Here is a 22,745-nt window from a genome sequence, read left to right as displayed (position 1 = left end):
CCGAGATGTGGATGCAATCCAAAACCACCTTTTGTAAAAATAAAAACGGAGCAACCATTGGAGATGAAAGTGAAACGTGTGAGAGGTGCGTGCCTTACCATACTTCAAAGAACGCCTCAACACTTCACACGCAACTCAATCATCAGTACCAACAAGAATTATGGTCGAGCATAATTGGAGCATTGAACAGTCAACATTGGAAGAAATATAGTCAGCCATCAAATGTTAAAAAAATGAACAATACGCCGGGCATAGAAGACATCCCCGTTGAACCCATCATATCAGGCAGTCCATGGATCATAAAAGCGATCCATAATCTGTTTTTTTCATCTGGAACCACAAGCAGATCCGTAATGGCAAAATGTGTGATATGCCTTATCCACATAAAAGGTGACATGTGACAATTCCAGGCGCGTCTCACTACTTTGTACGTCCTATAAAATCTTAACGATTATACTAGAGAAAAGCAATAGATTGTACGCCAATAAGACGATTATGAAATACCAAGGAGGTTTCCTTACTGGAAGATCGACAATTGACTAGCTATTTACGGTGCTAGAAAAGTGCTGGGTATTCAACATCGACATCCGTAAAATATTCGTTGACTTCAAGCAGGCATATGACAGTATTGACTGAAATGTGCTGTACAACCTAATTCTCAGCTTAAGCAAGATTGGTAAGCCTTACCAGAATGACACCAGACAAAATATAACGATTGACGTAGACTACTTAGGTGTGCAACTGACGAAATAAAACCCCGAATTCACCAGCAAAGCTCCGAATATATCAAACGATAATAAGACCTGTGCTATGTTCTAGGTGTGAAATATGAAGGAGAATAATAGGAGCTAAATGGGTGGATGACCAATGGCGAATAAGATACAACCATGACTTGTACCACATATTAGCGACTCTGAAGTTTCCAAAGTAATCAAACTTTGGGAGCTCCAATGGGCTGGCAATGTTCAACATATGGTCGACACTCAGATACTTAACGAGGGTATTCGAAGGAAAACCAGGCACATTCAAGTCCCAAAACTTTTTCCTCTTTTTGATCTCTAGTCAGGTAATTTTCTCGACGTGTAATTTGAACATGTGAGATGAAAAGATCTATGTTATGAATTTCTCCAGTGCGCGGTTCGAATCAAGACAATAATAAACAGATGGTTGGCACGGCACTGAGCCTCAGATACTTCAGGGTTACAGGTCTTTAAATGAAAGACGACTGAGGACCAACGCAGGCGCGGCTGCTATAAATGAGGTAGTTGAATTTCGTCACAAGTGGCGTTCGGTTAGCTATGGGCGAAGACATGGCCTATTTGAAAAAGCGAGTTCACCTGTCCCAAGGGATTCTCTATAAAAACCGAAAAAGGGCAAATGAGTTGGAAGGTTATAGTGACGCAGACCATGTAGGTGATCAGCTCATGGGGCTTGTTTTCAAAGTCAACGAAGGAGCTGCTGGGACCAGACAACAGTGAAACATTGCTTTGTCAACAACTGAAGCTGGCGGTAAAGCAGCAGAAGATACTATTTGGCTAAATTGTTTTTATGGTAAAATAGCACTTCTGCTCAATGTTCCAGTACCAATTCAATTGAATAAAGGGGGCGCAATCAAGTCCACTCGAATCCAACTTTCCGAAAATTGTCATTTTATAATAAAGGTGTGGATTTACCGTTATCCGGTACAATTCGGCTGGCTTCATTGAAATCCAATTTACTTTAAAAATAGCTTTATTTACTAGTTTCTCTTACTTTTTCCCTTAACCAGCAGATTTTAAAATTTGCTAACTTGAATACCGCTTATTTGACAGCTTGCTGAACGTGAGGTTGTTTATGAGTTCCATCGCAAAAGGGTCGGTTTTTCGTCTGCTTACAGTTGCAAAGCCAGTAGGAGCCACTTTTTTCGACAGCAAATCGCACAGGCCTGTGGGTAAATTAAAATAGATTAAACAATTTTTTCATCAAACTGATTTGTAATTAATCAAAAGCAGAAATTTACCTTAATTTAATTTTCAGGTGAACATTTTTGTGCGTTCCATCGCATAGAGGTTGTCCTTTAGATTTTCCACATAAGCACCATGAATATTTTTTACCTAGAATTTATTTTTTTCGTTACGAGTTACATCCTCAAATATCGTTTTAGTTGCATTTACCTCCTTCTAAGTCAATTTTGAACGGCTTTTTGTCATATATCGCACCATTTTCTTGCTGCAAATGTCCTGTTTGCTCTTCTGCTAATATATTTTTTGGTACTTCCGTCGCATATAATCTCACCTGAAATACCAAAGAAAGTATTCAAATGTACAATTGAAAGCTGCGAGATTACGAACTAACAATAAACAATATAATAAACTACCATGTCAATCTCATCTGCACTTTATAATGTTCGCGTTTCGCAGAATCCGCATCATTTCGTTCGCTTTGTCTTGTGACGAGCTGATAAAAGATTCATACCTTTTTATGGAGCATATTTCCTTTTTCTCCTATTTAACTCCTTCAACACCTAAATTATGCTCCTTTTAAAACTAATCATTTAAAAAATTAACTTGAAAATGATCATTTTTGTTTTCCTTTTTAAGATTTTGTGTAAAACAAAACCTTATTAAAATCAATTCACCGTCTGTTTGCCTGTCTGTCTGTCGCACATACTTTTCTCCAAAATGGCTAAACCGACCCGAATGAAATTTGGTGGACAGATGGGAACTATGAAATCCCACGCATACAGCGAGTGACATAAATTTAGGTAGAGTTGAAAGGGGGGCTCCCCATACATGGGGAGGGGAATTTAAAAAAAAATTCACCGGATATAGTCGTGTAGGGTGAGAAAGTAGTTAAAATGTACGCACTTAAAGTGAGACAGGACTCATTTTCGGAAACTACCCAACCCAAAAATCCGAGAAAATCAGGATGGTGCGCTTAGATGAAATTTAGGCCTCAAAATATGTCCCATTCCGATATCTGCTCAAATAAACTTACTAATAGTATATTACCAACTTTTAGAACTTAACTGAACCCCCTTTAAGTTCATCCTAGGAGTAATTGGTCTTTTGTCTTCGGAGTCATGCACCGTGTCCTTCTTAGGGATAAGGTAGGTAATTCCCGCAGTGAGGAAGGGTGGAAATTCCTCCGGCCGACTCATGACCTTTTTTATACTGTGTGCCAACCGACTGTGTGCGCTGGTAAATTTCTTATACTAGAAATTCTGCACCCGGTCCAGATCTGGGCCCCTCCAGTTCTTCGAGCTGTTTATGGCTCGTCGAACTTCCTATTCTGTAACAACTGTTTTGGCATGGCGGGTGCCTTCGGCGGTGATCCACTCAGCATGCTGGGCGAGTAACTCCCAAAGTCCACCCCAATACTCTTTCACTACCTTCACCGAAAACTACTGTCTGGACACTCCGTTGGGATTCGTTGGGAGATCTGAAAAAACTCCGCTGGTTCATCGCGTATGTTGCATTCTGGACACGTTTGGAATGACTTTCGCCATACCGTCGTAACCGACTGCATATGACAGAAAGTTTCTGTTTTAGTGTATCCAGAATTTCAATTACGGGTGTCTCATTGGGGATGGCATAGTTCCGATAAACCCTCTGCACTTTATTCTTCACCTTTTCTCTCTTTTCTCTTTCTCTTTGGTCACTCAAACCAATAACACTAAAGCGAATCTTCTGACCATGCAATCTGATAGCCGCAACTGCACCACAATACACAAGTGATTATAGTTGCAGCAGCGACATATCAGCACCGAGATGCAATCTCATCATTGATTTGAGATAGAACTCCCGGAGTTGCTGGAGATGCATAGAGCCTGGGAATACCTGGTCTATGCAAAGGATCCATATCCGAGAATTCTATACACGCTCTTTGGAATTCGTCCCGAACCTCAGCGGAAACCTCAGCTGGACGGTGGAGAAGAGTGCTTCGGCGAGTACTGAAACTGTTGCGTGCAGTGCGGCGTAGTGCCGTTGATGCCGCCACCTCTGCCCCTATCGACTCTCGGTCACCAGTTTTTCCGATGACCTCAAGTCAAACACGCTCCCTGATGGTGGGCGGGATTGTGTCGCTGCGAGTAATAAAGCGGTACTGGTCTGCGACTCGCTGCAGTCACGTGGACGAATTGCGGGAAACGCTTGACGAATCTCTGGTGCAACAAGGGGCAGTAAGATGTTGTACCCGCCCCCACCGTCATTTCGTCTGGTTATTTATTTATTTTTTGGTTATTTACTTTTGTTTTTAATTTTTTGTTTATCTTATTCTCTCATTAATTTTGTTTGGATTATAGTGATATCATTCCGATCTGAAATTTTTGAACTGAAGATTCCCTCTTTTAATTGGGGGAAACCGAAAGGCCGCGCCGCATAGGCATCTGAGGCAGGAGAAGCATCTGTTGAGGATGTGATCCGTTTGACAGTCGCGCATGGTCGAGCATTTATTTTTTTCTTTTCCAGCTTTAGATCGCGTGTTTGTTATTCAGATTCCGGTGAAACCTAGGCATAAGTTTAAGGGCGTATGAAGTTTTGTGCAATGATACGTGAGGGACTGAAATGTTCAAAGGATCCTCTAACATTCTTGAATCTGGCTACCACAGAGGCGTGCAAGGCAAAGCTCTTCTCTGTAGGTGGACACCGGCCATCCAGGATGGTTTTCTGACCACCACCAATCCATTTAGTCACTACAACTTCCCTTTTATTGTATAGGTAGGAGAGGTCATTTTTTCCATCTTCCCGCAGATGTTTATTTATTCAGCGTGCGGATTAAGCTTAGACTAAGAAAATAATTCTTCTCCGAAGAGGAGTTGTAAGCATTATGAACTCGACTTGCTGGGGTCGGTATGGAATTCATTAGCCCAGAAAGGTTTTTAGTGGTTATATTTACGTTCGTTTTATATATTTACTATAAACTATTATTTCCTTAAGGTTTTATATACATACATAAAATAAAACCTTTTCAAAATCGTCACTTGTGTGTATTTGCTGCTAGTGAAAGTAAATAAAATTTGAAACCCCGTCGCTAGGCAAGTATTTATTGATTTGCATATTTCGAGAGCAAATTGTTCCTTTTCTTAGTACGAGTATCAACCTTCACAATGCACAGCAGGGAAGAAGTTGTTCCTAAAATACTGGTATATGTGGAATAAAATGACTTGGCTGGCAATGGAAGCGGTTTTCACAATTGCGCTTATGAAGGCCGCACTTTTCTAGAAAAACGATGTACTTATTTAGACATGTATAGACCAGAAAAATACCACGCATTCAGTGAATGCTATAATTTTACACGGAGTTTAAAGGGGGAGCTCCACACAAGGGAAGAGATGGCGTAATTTCTTCCCCAAATTAACCATGTGAGATAACAAATAAAAGGTCTCCATTAGTACTTTCCAAAACAGGCCTAAACATAAAAAACACGATGTTGGAAAATTTGGAGGAAAACTTACTCTACATAAATTCTTTTATACCTGAAGCGCCAAGTCTCCAGTTTCCAACTCGACTGTTACTAAGGTCATACTATACAGAAGCAACTTCAGCGCTCCGTACAGTTTTGTGCATTAAGACTGCAGCCACGAGTCACCGTACCAAGCTGGGAGATTTTTTTTCAACTATCCTCAAATGAATAATTACATAAAGAAAAGCTGAACCAAAGGTATTTCGCAACTTTGCTAGCAATCAAAACAGCAAGAAGTTTGGTGCACTATCGGTGGTTATGGTGACTACACCGTTTCTCCAGTAAAATCAAAGCAACATCTGCTCAGTTTGCTTCCACTTTGAATGAAATTGCTCATTATCCTTAATTTTAATAATGGAAAATGTGTTCCTTTCATTCAAATCACTAACTACTTCTATTTCTCCTACAGAACAGATAAGTGCAGGGACTAAAGTCGAAAGTAAGAAATTGAAGGTCGGGAAGCTGGATACTGGGAGGCAGTTGCCTATTTCTTACTGAAGAACAAATTACTCTTATAAATTATAAAACACAACTTCAACTTACGAGGTTGGAAATAGCCAAATTACTCTGCCTGTAAACCCTTAACATGTTGACTCCTTCCCGGCAAGCTGTCACTTCAAAATTTATTAAATAACCTAGCCAAAAGTGGTTATCGCCTATTTGACAGGAGCCCATTCAACCATAATTGTTTCAATTTATTTCGACAAGCAAATAACAGATGACTCTGAATAGCTTACCTATTCAAATGTAGATGACCAAAGGTGCATTGGATTTTAAATCGCGACAATTTTCCGGAAATGAATAAATATATGGAACGGATAAACGTAATAAAAAACGTTCTTGAGAAACTGAACTTGAATTTGGCGTCGAACTTTGTTGCATAAAAATGACATTTGAGCTCGAACAGCGTATCCTTTTATGGAATTAAAGAGTGATAATCTTATGTACTTTTTCTCTGGTCAGCATCGGCTCTAACACACTTCAAGGACGTGATCCAATTGCATGGCTGCACCAATTTATTATTATTTTTTTCCGAGTTGTCACAATCTCAGCAGATGCCGGATTTTACTTAATACTATCACTAAGTGCTAAGCATTTAGACTTGGACGTGGTGGTGGCCGGTGATAGGTCAACGGGAGAATCCGTCGAGAACTCTACACAAGATAAAGCACGTATGCAGAATGGTATATTTCTGCATGGTTTGAACCAGACTGTGTGAGAGTCCCAGGACATCAGACATCATTATTATTATTATTATTATTAAGCATCGGCTGGTGTCGTTTAATGTCAGTTAATTACAACAATCTAAGTTTCAATTAATTGTGTAAATATAAGTGGAATCCCGATAATACATATATCGATTATTCATAATCCCGCTTTTTCGTACCAGATCGTCAGTTCCTTGAACGTACGAGTTATCGCGGTTTTACTATACTGTGTTTAGTTAGCAGCTGCGTTGAAGCTGTTTTTCTTCTTCTTTAGCGTTTGCCTTGTTTTAAAAACGAAGTCGGATCCTTTGGATTGAATTCGTCATTTTTCTATGTCATAGGCTTGGTCCAGTCCAATATCTAGCGTAAAAAGTCATCGCACTTTCCTTCGCCTTGTGGTCGTTTCCCATCGACTATAGTGGTCATGCCGATCTTAGCCAGTGAATTCCCATTAGGGGGAATTATATGACCGCATTTTTTCTTAGGTGGGTAGTTGCCCTGCGCTTAGGGCATTTTGTTCTGTTTCAATATTATTGAAGTGCATTTATTGATAATATTAATGCATGATATAAAAATATTCACATATAAAGCAGAAAAAGTGTAATTTCATACGTCTATCCTCTGATCATTTTAATTTCCCGATTGCTTGTAGTTCAGTGGTTTTTTTAAACAGCTCTTTTACTATAATAAGTTTATTATTCCTTGCATTTGCTGGTAGCATACAATTAACAATACTCAAGATTCCTATCATTCCATTCCGTTATTAACTATACGCTGTCTTCAAACTTGAGCAATTATTGCAAGTAATTATGGCTGCTATAATAAAAAAACCCAAAATACAATCTGTTGAATAAATAATTGGCATAGTTTGCTTATAATAATAAACTTCCAAACTTGTAATGAGATATTCTATAAACTGTATGTTATCTAAATTATGCACGCAGAAAAAGCTAAACAGGTACTGACTGACAACAATGAAAACTCGGCTATTTATAATTCGAAGATATTTAAAATTGTTATGAGATCCTGCTCCCTTATGTAAGTTAATCAAACTTCAATAAACATATGAAATTCTTCTTTTTCTTCAGCCTTTGTCCCGTTCACAAGCGGGGTCGGCTCGTCGTGATCAGTTTACCCATTTGGCTCTATCGAATGCCTGATCTGGGTGCAATCTCGAGGCTTTTAAATCCCAATCCAACGTATCAAGCCACCGTTGTTTCGGCCTGCCTTTTCGTCGTTTACCATCGACTTCGATGTTCAGACCAATCTTGGCAGGTGAATTCTGGTTAGCGCGAATTATGTCACTATACCCTCGAAGACATCTCTCTCGCAATTTTTACACAATCGGTGCAACCCCATATCGATCACGGATATCCTCATTTCGGATATGATCAAAACGTGTCACGCCACTAGTTCAACGCAACGTCTTCGCCTCCATTACCGCAAGACGCCGTTCATTGTCTTTTATAGTCGGCCAACACTCAGAACCATAGAGGGCGACAGGACGGACGACATTGCGGTAAATTTTAGATTTGAGACGTTCATTGATACGTTGATCACAAAGAACACCAGTTGTGGAACGCGACTTCATCCAGGCTGCGTTAATGTGTGAAGCAATTTCATAACTCCATTGGCTGATAGCGTTGACCTGAGGTATTTAAATCGCTCAGCTCTGGGCAGATCACTGCCAGTGACAGTGATTGTGCCTGTTTCATGGGGATCGGTCGTCAAAAATTCAGTTTTGTTTAGATTCAATCTGAGACCGTGTTGCATGAGGCGATCATTCCATTTTGGGACAAGTTGCTCGAGTTCATTTTTGCGATTAAATGCTAGGAGAACATCATCTGCATAAAGCAGTGTGAAGGGTGCTGGACATTAGATGTCCCGTGTGACAGTGACCATATCAAGAACAAAGAGGTGTGGTGAGAGGGCGCTTCCTTGATGAACACCAACAGAGACACGAAGTGGTTTTGATACACTACTTGGAAGTTTACTTTTTGGATCGTCATTGAGAAATTGAACCGAGCGCACCAGTTCTTCTGGAACCAAGTGTTGTCGTAAAGCGTACCAGATGAGTTCGTGTGGCAACCGGTCAAACGCTTTCTCTAGGTCTAGAAATGCAATGTAAAGAGGGCGAGACTTCTCACGGTGTTTCTCCATGAGTAATCGCGCAGCGTGTATTGCGTCAGTAGTTCCGCAATTTCCTCCTCGACTTCAGTTGCGCTGACAGATGGAACTGGTCCAAATGTCGGTTGAGGCTCGACGGTTGGTAAGCAAAGTACCGTTTTTGTCATTAACGCAACAGAAGTGTTCGATATCGAGTGTACGTTCGTTACGGCTTTTAGCAAGTCGACACAGATCTCTCTCGCCATACCGAGTGTCCAGTTCATCGTAAAGATTTTTGTAATGGTCCGCTCGGGTGACAGCGACCACTTTCTTTGCTTCCCGGTTGGCATTCTTATAAATTTGCCAATTGGCTAGCGTTTTATCGTCGAGAAGTTTGTGGTAGAGGCGTTTCTTTTCACGGACCTTCATTTTAACATCGTCATTCCAAAGCCAAGTATCTCGGTTGATGTACTGCTCAAACGGCTTGGTGACCCCGAGGGTTGCAAAGGTTGCTTTGTGAATCGTGTCTTTCATTTGGTTCCACGATTCTTCCACATTCGCAATGGTCGGTAATCGCATGAGTGAGATCATTTCTTCTTTATCCTCACGAAATCGCCAAAATTTAATGTGCCGCGAGCCAGTGCGCTTCACGTTTTATCGGTGGCTTAATTCGCAGGACGGCAATCAGCAGGCACGTGAAAAGTCTTTTCATCGAGAAGTCGCCAGAAGGCATCTTTCTCGGCATCAAGTCGACCTGTCTGTGTTGCGTACGCGGTGAAAAAGTGAATAGTGCGATCAGCTGATATAATGGTGAGCTTCATCAGCCGATCATCAAACCGTTCAAACTTCTTTGATGGCGTCACGGAAACCCTCTGAGATGGCAATGTTAACACCATATTGAGTGTGTGGACTACCAAAATCAAGAAGTTTGTAGCTATTTTTACCGCATTCGCGTTCAATGTCGCATGGCACCAGAACATCGGGTTTTTTGCAGAGCGCAGATATCAATACGCCTTTTTCGAAGCGCTCTTACGAGTTCCTCGGTCACTCCAGTTAGGGTACCAACATTTAGCGTGCAGACACGTATCTGTTTTGTTCGGAGTAACTTGTTTACGTCAAAAACCAACCCCCCCCCCCCTCCCGCCCATTTCTCGACAGGACCGAGGCCCATCCTGCCGCGCCGACTGAGGTGGACGACGTAGCATTTCTCTGAGGCTTGCGACTCAATCCGATCATCTTGTTTGTAATAACATTGTATGCATTTTCTTGGTCGGCCTGTCGCGGAGCTTGTCACCAAGAGAAATCAGGTAGAATTTAGCATAGTGGAATAACTCCAACTATACCCTATTTATCTCATTCCCTGATCTCAGCATTTTATTTTCGTTATACTGAGGATAGTACAAACCCTCCTCTTTTACCTAGGCTTGGGACCAGCATACTATGTTAATAGCATAACGGAGTTAACACATGATATTACACAGTAACATCTTTCAGAAAGATTAATTAAACGAATTTTTTCATTTTGGAATACTTGAAGGACATGTCATTGACTTTCATTATGTAATGTTCCTTGTGCTTTTCTTTTGCCTTTACCCTGTTTCCAGCACTGGGTTCCCCTACGTTATTTTTCGGCGGGCCCTTAAAATGTTGCCTCGTTTTATTTCCTAACGGTCAAAAACTGAAAGAAAGATGCTGTCGCGTAGCATTCTGGAACATTCAGCGAAATGTAAAGGGCCCGATGTACGACCTTGGCGCCACCCCAGTTGATATCCTTCGACGACATTATCTCGTGGGTGGACTTGGCCACTGTGGCACCTATTATTACAAAGAAGGAGTTCAAACTCAGAACGTCGCTCCCGCTCAGTGGAGAACGGTGGATGTAAAAAGGCATAATGGCCTCAACTGAATCCAAGCGTAGGGGTCACCGGATGCTCTTAGATCCGATCAAAAGAAGCTCACTTAAACGCATAGCTTCTCCTTTACAAGTAAATTCTTATTTTCGCACATAAGTACTTATTTCGGGATCTACTTACTCCCTTCTTCAGTACAAGCTAGAATAACTAAGTAGAATGATTTCTAATGTTGGTGACCCGCGATGCACCTGTGGGCTGCCTATAGTTAGAGGTGGGAGCTCTATACTGTTCTTCACAGCGCCACTTTGCACCATATACAATGCTCAAAAGATGATTGTGGTTTATAGGGGGTATTTTGTCCAATATGATGCCGCGCATGTACTAATTTACACAAGACGCGGTGATATCGTAAATATTTGTATAGGTTTAAACTGGACAACTCACCTAACTATCCCAGCTGTGACGGTATTCCGAAAGACCTAGAGAATGTCTTCTTTCTTTGCTCTAGATTTGCAGAAGAGAGGAAGGGTTTATAGGAGATATCGGGAAGAACAGTAGCTCCTGAAAGTTTAATTTAGCAGATGCTTGTGTGGAAAACTGGAATGTAGTTAACCACATGGTGGGGCGGATTCAGTGCAAATTGATAGAGACAGACGAGGCAAGAAAGGTGCGAATAAGAATACAATCGGTGAAAGAAGGGAACGGCTACAGCCACGCCGCGAAGTATTATTTTGCGTCGTTCCGGGGGAAAGAAAACAGGAGTTAATGGTCGGTTATAATGAATCAAAATCTCACACGATGGAAGATTGGAAGATTTTCACCTCAGAAAAAAAAAACAGACGGGCAGCTACACACATAGAAAGACACACGGCAAATGAACCAACCGATTTTAATGACGTTTTGTTTTTATACGTCCCTTATTTACGCCTCTTTTTGGAACCGACTATATCTGTTTTGCATCATATGTTGGAAATCCCTTTACAATATACTTTCGTATCGTTCTATCTTCTATTATACATTACCAACACCACGAGTACGAACGTTAAGGACAAGTCAGCCTGAGCAGCATTTGTTGGTTCTTGTCCCATTGCACTTAAGTCAATATTGTTTGGTATTTATATGCTAATATTCCTATTTACTTATATGTTCAAAACAGAATCATTATCTTATCAGAAGTTTTCTAACAATTTGATTACTGTCATTAAAGATACCCCAAAAGTCATCTTCATCTGCAGCTGGATGAATTTGCATGACTACCAAATAGATACAGTATATTGGTCAAGAGCCCGAAAGAAAATTAAGTGTGTCAGCAAGAAAGCGTATGGTAGAAATAAATTTCAAAATTAGAAAAAAAAACTCAATTGCAGGCATTTGCAATGAAATGCTGCAAAATTCAGTAGTACACCATGAACAAGACTTATCAATGAACGAAGTAACCTCGATAAATCTGAATGATAATTTCTTTCTCGTCGTGTTGTCTTAATAGTATATTTTAACTAGATAGTCTCAATTCATAATTTTTAAAAAATTTTTTACGAAAGATATCGTTTTACCCCTAAAATTATTCTGAAATAGATAGGAGACCAAGTCAAATAGATAATTTCCGGTACCCTAGGCGAATAACTCAGCACGCAGGGTATCTGCTAGAATATTTACTTATCTTCTCTAATTTTCCCAAAACCATATCAACTTAATTGCATACTATAGAAGATTTTCGCAAACAACCGGTTAATAGTCTTTGTTCTGCTTATCATTAGATGGATGAGTCTATATAACAGCATGTCAGCCACAAATTTAAGCCAAATTCGTCAAGTTCTTGGTTCCTTTATTCCCAGATTCAAAGTGGACAATTCAGAAAATTCCGAGTTCAAATGGTGTTGAAGTTAGTGTTACTTGGCTTAGTGCTTTGCGGGCAAGTTCTGTTGGGAATTGCAGCAACAGGTGCTACCTTCGAAAAACTACTTATAGAAAGATAAACACTTCTTGGATTTCCAGACAAAATATTCTGTTACTTTGGAAGTTGGTCGGTGTATAGGAATAGTGCAGCCCAGCTACCAATTAATAACATTGAACCAGCCCTTTGCACCCATGCAATATACGCTCATGCCGGACTGGATACGAGAGGCACCATGATTCCCATGGATGTGTATAACGACGTTACGAATGGTAATTATTGAAAGCAGTTTTAGCTTCACAAAGTGCCCAAATATATGAATTTTCGAATTTCTACTTTAGGAGCTTACACGAAATTCGTCAAACTCAAGGAAAGGAACTCCAGTCTTAAAGTTCTAATTTCACTCGGAGGTAGGAATGAAGGGTCCAAGAAATACTCGGATGTCGTTGCCAGTGCTTCCCTGAGATCAAGTTTAGTGAACAGTATTGCTTCCTTCATCTCCAAATACGGATTCGATGGAATAAATATTGACTGGGAATATCCCACTCAAAGAGGCGGCTCGTCAAATGACTATTCGAACTTTGTGCAATTTTTGACGGACCTCCGGGTCAAATTAGGTCCAAATCTTTTGATAACGATAATGGTGAGCGGACAGGCCACCTTAATCTCAAGTGCCTACGATGTTGAGAGAATAAATAATCAGGTGGATTATATACACATCATCGCATATGAATTTAATAGTGCTTATGTTGGAAAAACAGCTCAACATGCCGCCCTCAATGCTCTGAACCCTTCAGATACTCTCAACGTCAACTCTGCAGTCCAATCTTGGTTAGGTGCTGGGGTATCAGCTGAGAAACTTATCTTGGGAATCGCAGCGTACGGGCGGAGTTACATTTTGGCCAATCCTAATAATCGGTTCGTAGGAGCTACTACAAGTGGACCTGGACCTGCTGGTCCTTACACTAACACACCTGGTACCCTGAGCTATTTGGAAATCTGCAAGGAACAATTGAATGGTGGATGGACTGTTGCTTATGATGATACCCAGGAAAACCCGTACATGTACAAAGGTACCACCTGGGTGGGATTCGACAACCAGGAATCTGTTACTCTAAAAGCGGAATTTGCAATATCATATAATTTGGGTGGAGTTTATCTATGGTCTTTGGATTTGGATGATATTAACAATGCTTGCGGAGATGGTAAATTTCCATTGCTGAGAGCAGCAAAAGCGGCCCTTGATGCTGGCAATGAGACCCCAGTTATATCTGAATGCGAAGCCGGCGCTATTGAGCGTGATGAGACGGACTGTACTGTTTATTACGTTTGTGTGAAATCAGAGTAAGTATCCCGGAAAAGATAACGATAACCAAAAATATCTCACTTTTTCTATTTCCTAGCTCCGGTTTGTATGAATTTGCGAAAAGGCAATGCTTGTACGGTTTGTATTTCGACATCACTCGTAATTTATGCAATCATCCCTCTGTTGTTGATTGCTAGATCTGGACGGACTTTAGCTACACTTCACATGCTGTTATATAGACTCATCCATCAGGATAACTTTATTAAAGTTTCTAATAAAATTTGGCAATATGATTCCATGATTTTTATCTATATTTTGGAGAGAGTTATAATTTTTCATTAAGAAAACGCGGTTAACGTTAATTTTCCTCCCAAACTCTCGAAATTGGTGGCTTGATTGAAAACCTAGGACAAGTTGGTTACTGCTGATCACTCCAAAAGACACAGTTCCCACCGAAGTTAACTTGTGCTTGAAGAATATGGACTGCGGATTGAATCAGAAAGTACAAATCATATGTAGATGGTTGTCATTCACCCCTTGGTGGAGTACAGCGCTTCAAACACATTTACACGCCACCATCCACAACTCTCCTAGGACTTTGCGAGACGCCCGCAATCCACTTCTACTGTTCTGCACTAAGTGCTCTTGGTCATCTTAGGGCATTCGGTTCCGCTGCGTGGCATAGATAGCACTGCTACTTCCGCCTACCAATCACATCGTCCTCGGTTAACTGTAGATAAGTGTTGACGAAGGCTCGGAGCTTTTAGGTAACAGTGGCGGTAATTTCCCTTGTGCTTCTTTCATATAGCAAAACAAAAAAACACAAGCTCACAACAGTCTCAGCTTGTTCTTGGTCTTGAGATACTTGCATTTCCAAATTTTAGACAAGGTAGCAAAGGCGGATCTAGCATTGTTAATGCGTCAAGCGACATCCAGTTCGATGCCACCGCCGACAAAAACCAGGCTTTCTAGATTTGTATACCTACAAATTAATTAACGCATTTGATGCTCTGCCCAAAGCAGTTAGGAGAAGTACGGTGATCCAACAGACTGAGAACCTTGGTTTTGTTGGCGTTTATCTTTCGTTCAGTTCGACTCTACTTGCTCTCTTTCCAAATCCAGAGCCATTTGGCCACGGTGTGTGACTCGGCGACTTGCGAATGTGTTGCAGAAGCTTATCTGTACACATCAGAGATGCTAAACAAGGAGAAGGCATAATCTTCGTCAAATCGTTTTGGTAAGAGACAGATCGGTGAGCTTGCTATTCTGGTACTACTGCCGTGCTCACCCATGTAGCAAAAAGTTGTTTCACGTATTCACTTAGACATAAGCAAAAACTTGCCGATCTCACCAATACATTGGCAAGTCCGGGCGGTATGTCAAACACAGCTGATCGGATTTTCGTTACATTTCGCTCATGCTCAAGGGCAAAACAATTTGAAATCGTGCGTACTCGCACTAATTCTGTTCAATCTCGCCCAACAGTTAAGTGATTTAGCTTTGCCGTTTCCGTTACTGACAAGCGTTAAACGAGGTACTCCTTCAGCCGTATGTAGGAGCAGTTTTCTAAGACTTCGGAAATGAGCCCAATCGTCTCCTTGTCCAATCCGACAAGTACGTGGCTTCCGTCGTCATGCCGGCCAACGCAAATTGGGCCTCAAGGTGGCGGAACTATCCTGTCGGGTTTCTTTGCCAAAATCATGGCAACTGAATTGCCCCGGGGGTTACTGATGGTGGGCATTACCTTGGTTTTTTTTGTGTCTTGCAGTCTTGCAACGGAAAATGAATGTTTGGCTGAATTTTAAACAATTCATCACCTCAGGAAAAAGAATAATACTCACAACCCCTTTTTATACGCAGAGGATCACCAAACAGAACGTCATCAAGGATGAAAGCTTCGGCCCGTCTTTTCCAGTGTCTCGTTTTTTGCTTTGTGCATCTATTTACTTTACAAAAATTGTAATTATAAACTGTCTGGGGTTTTTCCATTCACATTCAGGCTTAGGCTTTGTTGGCGGACAACAACCGTGCGCGGATTTCATCATCGTAACTGTTATCGGTTGTGATTTTCGACCCTAGATAGGAGAAATTTTCAACGGTTTCAAAGTTGTCGTCCTATCTTCATTGTTTTCGTTAACCAGTGCGGTTTGTTGTTCTTCCTTCTTTTCGTTTTGGCGCTGATGTTGCCACCATTTACTTTGTCTTGTCTGCATTAATATGCAGCCCAAGATCTTGCGCCACCTGCTCGATCGGATGAAGGTAGACTGTACACCTCGGGTTGTTCTTCCCATGATGTCGATATCGTCAGTGTAGGCCAGTAGTTGGGTGGACTTGAAGAGGATGGTGTCTCTCGCATTTACATCGGCATCGCGAATCACTTTCTCCAGGGCCAGGTTGAAGAAGACGCATGATAGGACATCCCCTTGTCTTAGACCGTTGTTGATGTTGAATGGTCTTGAGAGTGATCCTGCTGCTTTTATCTGGCCTCGCACATTGGTCAGGGTCAGCCTAGTCAGTCTTATCAATTTCGTTGGGATACCGAATTCTCTCATGGCCGTGTACAGTTTTACCCTGGCTATTCTGTCATAGGCGGCTTTAAAGTCGATGAACATATGGTGCAACTGTTGTCCATATTCCAACAGTTTTTCCATCGCTTGCCGCATAGAGAAAATCTTATCTGTTGCTAATTTGTCTGGAGAGAAGCCTCTTTGGTATGGGACAATGATGTTCTGGGCGTATCGGGCTATCCGGTCTAGCAAGATAGATGGTACTCAGCAACGTGATACCTCTATAATTGCTGCACTGTGTGATATCCCCCTTTTTATGTATGACACAGATAATGCCTCTTTGCCAGTTGTCAGGCATTGATTCGCTGTCCCATACTTTGAGCATCAGTTGATAAATCACTTGGTGTCGCCTCCATATTTAACCAATTCGACTGTAATTCCATCGGCTCCTAGCGACTTATGATTTTTTTAACCGATGAATTGTACGGACATGTTTCTCCTAAACAGTTCATCAAAATACTCAACCCATCGCTCCAATATGCCCATTCTGTTGGAAATCAGATTTCCCTCTTTGTCTCGACAGGATGCACATCGAGGTGTATAAGGGTTCATCCTGCTGACTTGTTGGTAAAACTTGCGCGCTTAGTGCGGTTGCTCCCTGTACTTTTCGAGTTCACAGACTTGTTCTCCCAGGCTTCCTTTTTCCGTCTGTGAAGTCGCTTCTCCGCTCGACGGAGTTCGTGATAAGTCTCTGCGCGTGCCCGCGTTCTTTAAGAATGCAACATTACTCAGTATGCGGCATTCTTCCATTCCGGAGCTACCTTACATTCATCGTCAAACCAGCCGTTCCGATTTTTCTTGCGGCTGGGGCCAAGTACTTTGTGGCCGTATCAATGATAACGTTCTTCAGGTGGTTGTGAAGATCATTTGTTGATGCTCCATTTTCGCCCTTATATGTGTTGCGAAGGGCTGTTTTGTGGATGGCTTCGGTATTCACTCTCACCTGATTGTCAGAGGAGATTGTAGGTGGTGTCGTGATTCGAGCTCGGAGCACCATGCCAACTAGATAGTGGTCCGAGTCGATATTTGCCCCCCTGTTCTGACATTTATAAAAGCTGAGAGGTGACGGCGATCAATCTGCACGTGATCAATTTGGTTGAAAGTGGTCCCGTCTGGAATGGCCCACGTATGTTTGTGGACCGCTTCCCGCGCAAACCAGGTACTTCCAACAACCATTTCGTGCGATACTGCTAACTGAATAATCCACAGTCCATTATCATTGGTATCCCTACTTGACTATTGAAATCTCCAAGTATGATTTTGATATTATGCTTGGGACAGGCTTCGACGGTCCGCTCAACTACCTCGTAGAAGATATCCTTCTCAGACTCCTCCTTGGTATGTAAAAACGTTTGTTGATGGCTTAGTTATGGGTTTAAATGGGCGTTTAATGTTGACGATACATAGGTTGTTTGGGTACATACGGTATTTGCGGCCTGCTGTTTATATTAGAGGGGCGAGTGCCCTTTCCGTACGGATCTTATGGCTGTGTGTTTCTGGGACTGATGCAAGATGGAACGAAGTCCGTTTGATGGCAGAGGGGCGCGTTCAATGATTGAACAGAGCAAGTTGTAAAGTTATGGATATAAGCTCATGGAAAAGCGCCCAAAGGGTTGTAATAGGGAGATTCAAAGATCAGACAGCTCCGGAAATTACAAGTTCTGATATTCTACTGAATATTTTTTCGGAATTTATATGACTTATAGCCAGCCTTACGGGCAGGAAAGGGCCGATGAACCTGCAGATTGATCCCAGCATCAAGGTGTGGACGCAATTTCTAACGGGACATGGCGGATACCGTGTACCTATGCAGGTTTAAACTGAACAGCTTATCTAGTTACGTTTTCCCCGCTGCAAAAGTACTCTAGAGTGTTCGGAACATGTTTTCTTCCATTGTCCTAGGTTTGCAGAGGAAAGTAAGATTCTAGATGAAACATTGGCAAGGACAGCAGCACCGGAAAGCCTATTTAGGGAAATGCTTGGGTGGTAGGAGAACTGGAATGCAGTTAACAATGTGGTGTGGCGAATTCAGTGCAGGTTGAGAGAAGCAGAGGAGCTCCTAGAGGCACGTCCATCCCACGGAGTAGTGTTTCGCACCACATGTTGTAAATCCTTCTATAACATATTTTCGTATTATTTACTGAAATAATTTTGAATTCTGTTATCCTCGTACGTGTTCGAATAGCTGAGGGGTTACAGCACAAGGTTGTCGTACGATACCAGTCGACTCAGCTGTGAATGAGTACCTGAGTCGGTTGTCGTACGCACAAGGTTGACGTCGGATACCAGTCGACTCAGCTGTGAATGAGTATCTGAGTCAAATCAAGGTAATAATCTCGGGCGAGCGCAATGCTGACCACATTGCATCCTACAGTGTACTGTGGTGTACCGCTACGGTCTTGAATGAAGTGCTCTAACACACTTCAAGGCCCTGATCCAATATGGATTTTTGCGCCACCGATTATTATTATTATCCTCGTACATTATCAATACATCTTCAGTATGAACATTAAGGACAAGCCAGTCTGAGTAGCACCTCTTGGTTCTCTCCCCATTGCACTTAAGTCAATATTGTTTGGTATTTATATGCTATCATTACTATTTACTTATATGTTCAAAACAGAATCATTATCTTATCAGGAGTTTTCTAACAATTTGATTACTGTCATTAAAGATACCCCAAAAATTCATCTTCATTTGGAGCTGGATGACTTTGCAGGCTGCCAAATAGATATGGTACATTGGTCATGAGCCCGAAACAAAATTAAGTGTGTCAGCAAGAGAGGGTATGGCTGAAATGAATCTCAGAATTAAAAAAAAAACTTAATTACAGGCATATGTGTTTATAGTGAAATTCTGCAAAATTCAGTAGTCCGCCATGAACAAGACTTATCAATGGATGGAGTAACCTCGATAAATCTGAAAGATAATTTCTTTCTCGTCTTGCTGTCTTTATAGTTTGTTTTAACTAGATAGTCTCAATTCAAAATTTACACACTTCCTTTTTCAAATTCTTTTACGAAAGATATCATTTTATTCCTAAAATTATTCTGAAATAGATAGGAGACCAAGTCAAATAGATAATTTCCGGTACCCTAGGCGAATAACTCAGCACGCAGGGTATCTGCTAGAATATTTACTCATCTTCTCTAATTTTCCCAAAACCATATCAGCTTAATTGCATACTATAAAAGATTTTCGCAAACAACCGGTTAATAGTCTTTGTTCTGCTTATCATTAGATGGATGAGTCTATATAACAGCATGTCAGCCACAAATTTAAGCCAAATTCGTCAAGTTCTTGGCTCCATTATTCCCAGATTCAAAGTGGACAATTCAGAAAATTCCGGGTTCAGATGGTGTCGAAGTTAGTGTTACTCGGTTTAGTGCTATGCGGGCAAGTTCTGTTGGGAATTGCAGCAACAGGTGCTCCCTTCGAAAAATTACTTATAGAAAGATAAACACTTCTTGGATTTTCAGACAAAATATTCTGTTACTATGGAAGTTGGTCGGTGTATAGGAATAGTGCAGCCCAGCTGCCAGTTAATAACATTGAACCAGCCCTTTGCACCCATGCAATATACGCTCATGCCGGACTGGATACGAGAGGCACCATGATTCCCATGGATGTCTATAACGACGTTACGAATGGTAATTATTAAAAGCAGTTTTGGCTTCATAAAGTGCCTAAATGTAAGAATTTCCAAATTTCTACTTTAGGAGCTTACACGAAATTCGTCAAACTCAAGGAAAGGAACTCCAGCCTTAAAGTTCTAATTTCACTGGGAGGTTGGAATGAAGGGTCCAAAAAATACTCGGATGTCGTTGCCAGTGCTTCCCTGAGATCAAGTTTAGTGAACAGTATTGCTTCCTTCATCTCCAAATACGGATTCGATGGAATAAATATTGACTGGGAATATCCCACTCAAAGAGGCGGCTCGTCAAGTGACTATTCGAATTTTGCGCAATTTTTGACGGACCTCCGGGTTAAACTAGGTCCAAATCTTTTGATAACGATAATGGTGAGCGGACAGGCCACCTTAATCTCAAGTGCCTACGATGTTCAGAGAATAAATAATCAGGTGGATTATATACATATCATCGCATATGAATTTAATAGTGCTTATGTTGGAAGAACAGCTCAACATGCCGCCCTCAATGCTCTGAACCCTTCAGATACCCTCAACGTCAACTTCGCAGTGCAATCGTGGTTAAGTGCTGGGGCATCAGCTGAGAAACTTATCTTGGGAATTGCAGCGTACGGACGAAGTTACACTTTGGCCAATGCAAATAATCGGTTCGTAGGAGCTACTACAAGTGGACCTGGACCTGCTGGTCCTTACACTAACGCACCTGGTACCCTGAGCTATTTGGAAATTTGCAAGGAACAATTGAATGGTGGATGGACTGTTGCTTATGATGGTACCCAGAAAAATCCATACATGTACAAAGGTACCACCTGGGTGGGATTCGACAACCAGGAATCTGTTACTCTAAAAACGGAATTTGCAATATCATATAATTTGGGTGGAGTTTATCTATGGTCTTTGGATTTGGATGATGTTAACAATGCCTGCGGAGGTGGTAGATTTTCATTGCTGAGAGCAGCAAAAGCGGCCCTTGATGCTGGCAATGAGAACCCAGTTATATCTGAATGCGAAGCCGGCGATGTTAAGCGTGATGAGACGGACTGTACTGTTTATTACGTTTGTTTGAAATCAGAGTAAGTACTCGGAGAAAGATTATTGACAACAGGAAATGTCTCACTTTTTCTATTTCCTAGCTCCGGTTTGTATGAATTTGCGAAAAGGCAATGCTTGTATGGTTTGTATTTCGACATCACTCGTAATTTATGCAATCATCCCTCCGTTGTTGATTGCTAGATCTGCAAGGACTTCAGCTACACTTCAAACAGAGGATAACTTTTTTAAAATTTCTAATAAAATTTGGCAAAATGATTCCATAATTTTTATCTATATTTTGGAAACTGTTATTATTATTTTTCAAGAAAACGCGATTAACGTTAATTTTTTTCTCAAACTCTCGAAATTGGAAGCTTGATTGAAAAGCTAGGACAAATTGGTTACTGCTGATCACTTCTACAGTATCTACAAGAGAGACAGTTCCCACAGAAGTTAACTTTTGTCTTAAAGGTATGGACTGCGAATTGAAACAAAAAGTACTAATCATCTACATGGTGGGGTATACCGCGTCAACCAAACCTACGCACTATAATTCATGGCTCGCTTAAATGCGCTTCAATTCTCCCAGGAATTTCCCAGACTCCTACATTCCTCCTTTATTTCTGCTGCTACGTTTTGCAGCATCCGCGTTCTGATCACATCGCCCACGGATAACTGATCCGTGCACGCCAAGTTTGTTGTTCGAAATAGTATCGGATCCACGTACCTCGATAATACGTCGCAAACAATTGTTGACGAAGACTTGTTAGTAACGTGGGCGTATTTTCCATGTACTTCTCCCATATAGCAACATAGAAAGAATATTAGCATAGTCTCAGCTTGATCTTGGTTTTGAGATAATTGCATTTCCAGATTTCAGACAAGGCAGCGAAAGCGGATCGAACGCTGTTAACGGGTCGAGCGACATCCAGTTTGACGCCGCCGTCAGCGGAAACAACGCTGATTAATGCTGTATCCAGATAGGGAGATTGCGATGATTCATCAAACAGGACTTGGCCAAGGTCCATGACCCGGTGAGATAGCAAACTGATGTCATGAGCGTAGTCGAACTCGACCACGTCCTCCAGACAAGGAAGAAATAATATCGGGGACTGGATACAATCCTGGCGGACTCCATTTTGGACATTAAATTTCTCTGAGATTTTAGCTCGATGCATTACGTGACAATTCACTCCATCATATATCACTGTAATAATAGTTACAGCAGAGTCGTCAGTTTCAATCTATTCTTATCTTCCACTCTGCGTACCCCCATATGCCTTCGTCATCCCCTTTATTGCATTCTGCTCTATTTTGCTAGTATCCAATTATTCCTTTAGCGAGAAAATAGAGTCTGCGGTTGTTCCTTTTTTGCCGACTTAGCTTCTTGACCGCTTGCTTGGCATCAAAGCCTTCACCCATACCACCGCTATTCCGTTTTCCCGCTTTCTTACCTACCTCATGTTGAGGAGGTTTCACCTGTGTTCCCCACATAAATTTACCACTTGACTTTTACGCCCTCCAGAGGAAACAAGCAGATAAGTTGATGCAAATTGAAAATATTTATGGACGACGTAAAAAACAAAATTAACATTTCGAATACATGAACAGAAAGAGAAAGTTCAGTAAGTTAAATGAAACCTGTCTACATGCCCCAATTGACGGTGCTGTCGAAGACGTCGATGTAT

The 22,745-nt window shown here is 41.4% G+C and overlaps 2 protein-coding genes across 5 annotated transcripts; one reads left to right on the top strand and one right to left on the bottom strand.

Moving 5' to 3' along the window:
* Positions 1 to 1,799: 1,799 nt before the first annotated feature.
* Positions 1,800 to 6,141, bottom strand: LOC119661128 (CDGSH iron-sulfur domain-containing protein 3, mitochondrial). Its single transcript, XM_038070327.1, has 4 exons — positions 5,986 to 6,141; positions 2,154 to 2,274; positions 2,000 to 2,093; positions 1,800 to 1,924 (listed from the first exon to the last, which is right to left on the bottom strand). The coding sequence occupies exons 1-4, from the start codon at positions 6,115 to 6,117 to the stop codon at positions 1,801 to 1,803; spliced, it is 471 nt and encodes a 156-aa protein (XP_037926255.1). The 5' UTR covers positions 6,118 to 6,141; the 3' UTR covers position 1,800.
* Positions 6,142 to 12,383: 6,242 nt separating this feature from the next.
* LOC119646175 (acidic mammalian chitinase-like) lies at positions 12,384 to 21,333 on the top strand. 4 transcript variants are annotated; one of them, XM_038046558.1, is made up of 4 exons: positions 12,384 to 12,550; positions 12,605 to 12,775; positions 12,845 to 13,847; positions 21,159 to 21,333. In XM_038046558.1, the coding sequence occupies exons 1-4, from the start codon at positions 12,481 to 12,483 to the stop codon at positions 21,256 to 21,258; spliced, it is 1,344 nt and encodes a 447-aa protein (XP_037902486.1). In that variant the 5' UTR covers positions 12,384 to 12,480; the 3' UTR covers positions 21,259 to 21,333. The 4 variants fall into 4 exon arrangements, with proteins under 4 accessions (XP_037902486.1, XP_037902485.1, XP_037902484.1 ...); XM_038046557.1 differs by lacking the exon at positions 21,159 to 21,333 and adding an exon at positions 13,907 to 14,102 and having other exon boundaries at positions 12,386 to 12,550; XM_038046556.1 differs by lacking the exons at positions 12,605 to 12,775; positions 12,845 to 13,847 and adding exons at positions 19,856 to 20,026; positions 20,096 to 21,098 and having other exon boundaries at positions 12,397 to 12,550.
* Positions 21,334 to 22,745: the final 1,412 nt, after the last annotated feature.

This window comes from Hermetia illucens, chromosome 1 (genome assembly GCF_905115235.1).
Source record: "Hermetia illucens chromosome 1, iHerIll2.2.curated.20191125, whole genome shotgun sequence".
Taxonomy (NCBI): Eukaryota; Metazoa; Arthropoda; class Insecta; order Diptera; family Stratiomyidae; genus Hermetia; species Hermetia illucens.
Note: the sequence above shows the minus strand (reverse complement) of the source record. Positions and strands in the feature narration are given on the sequence as shown.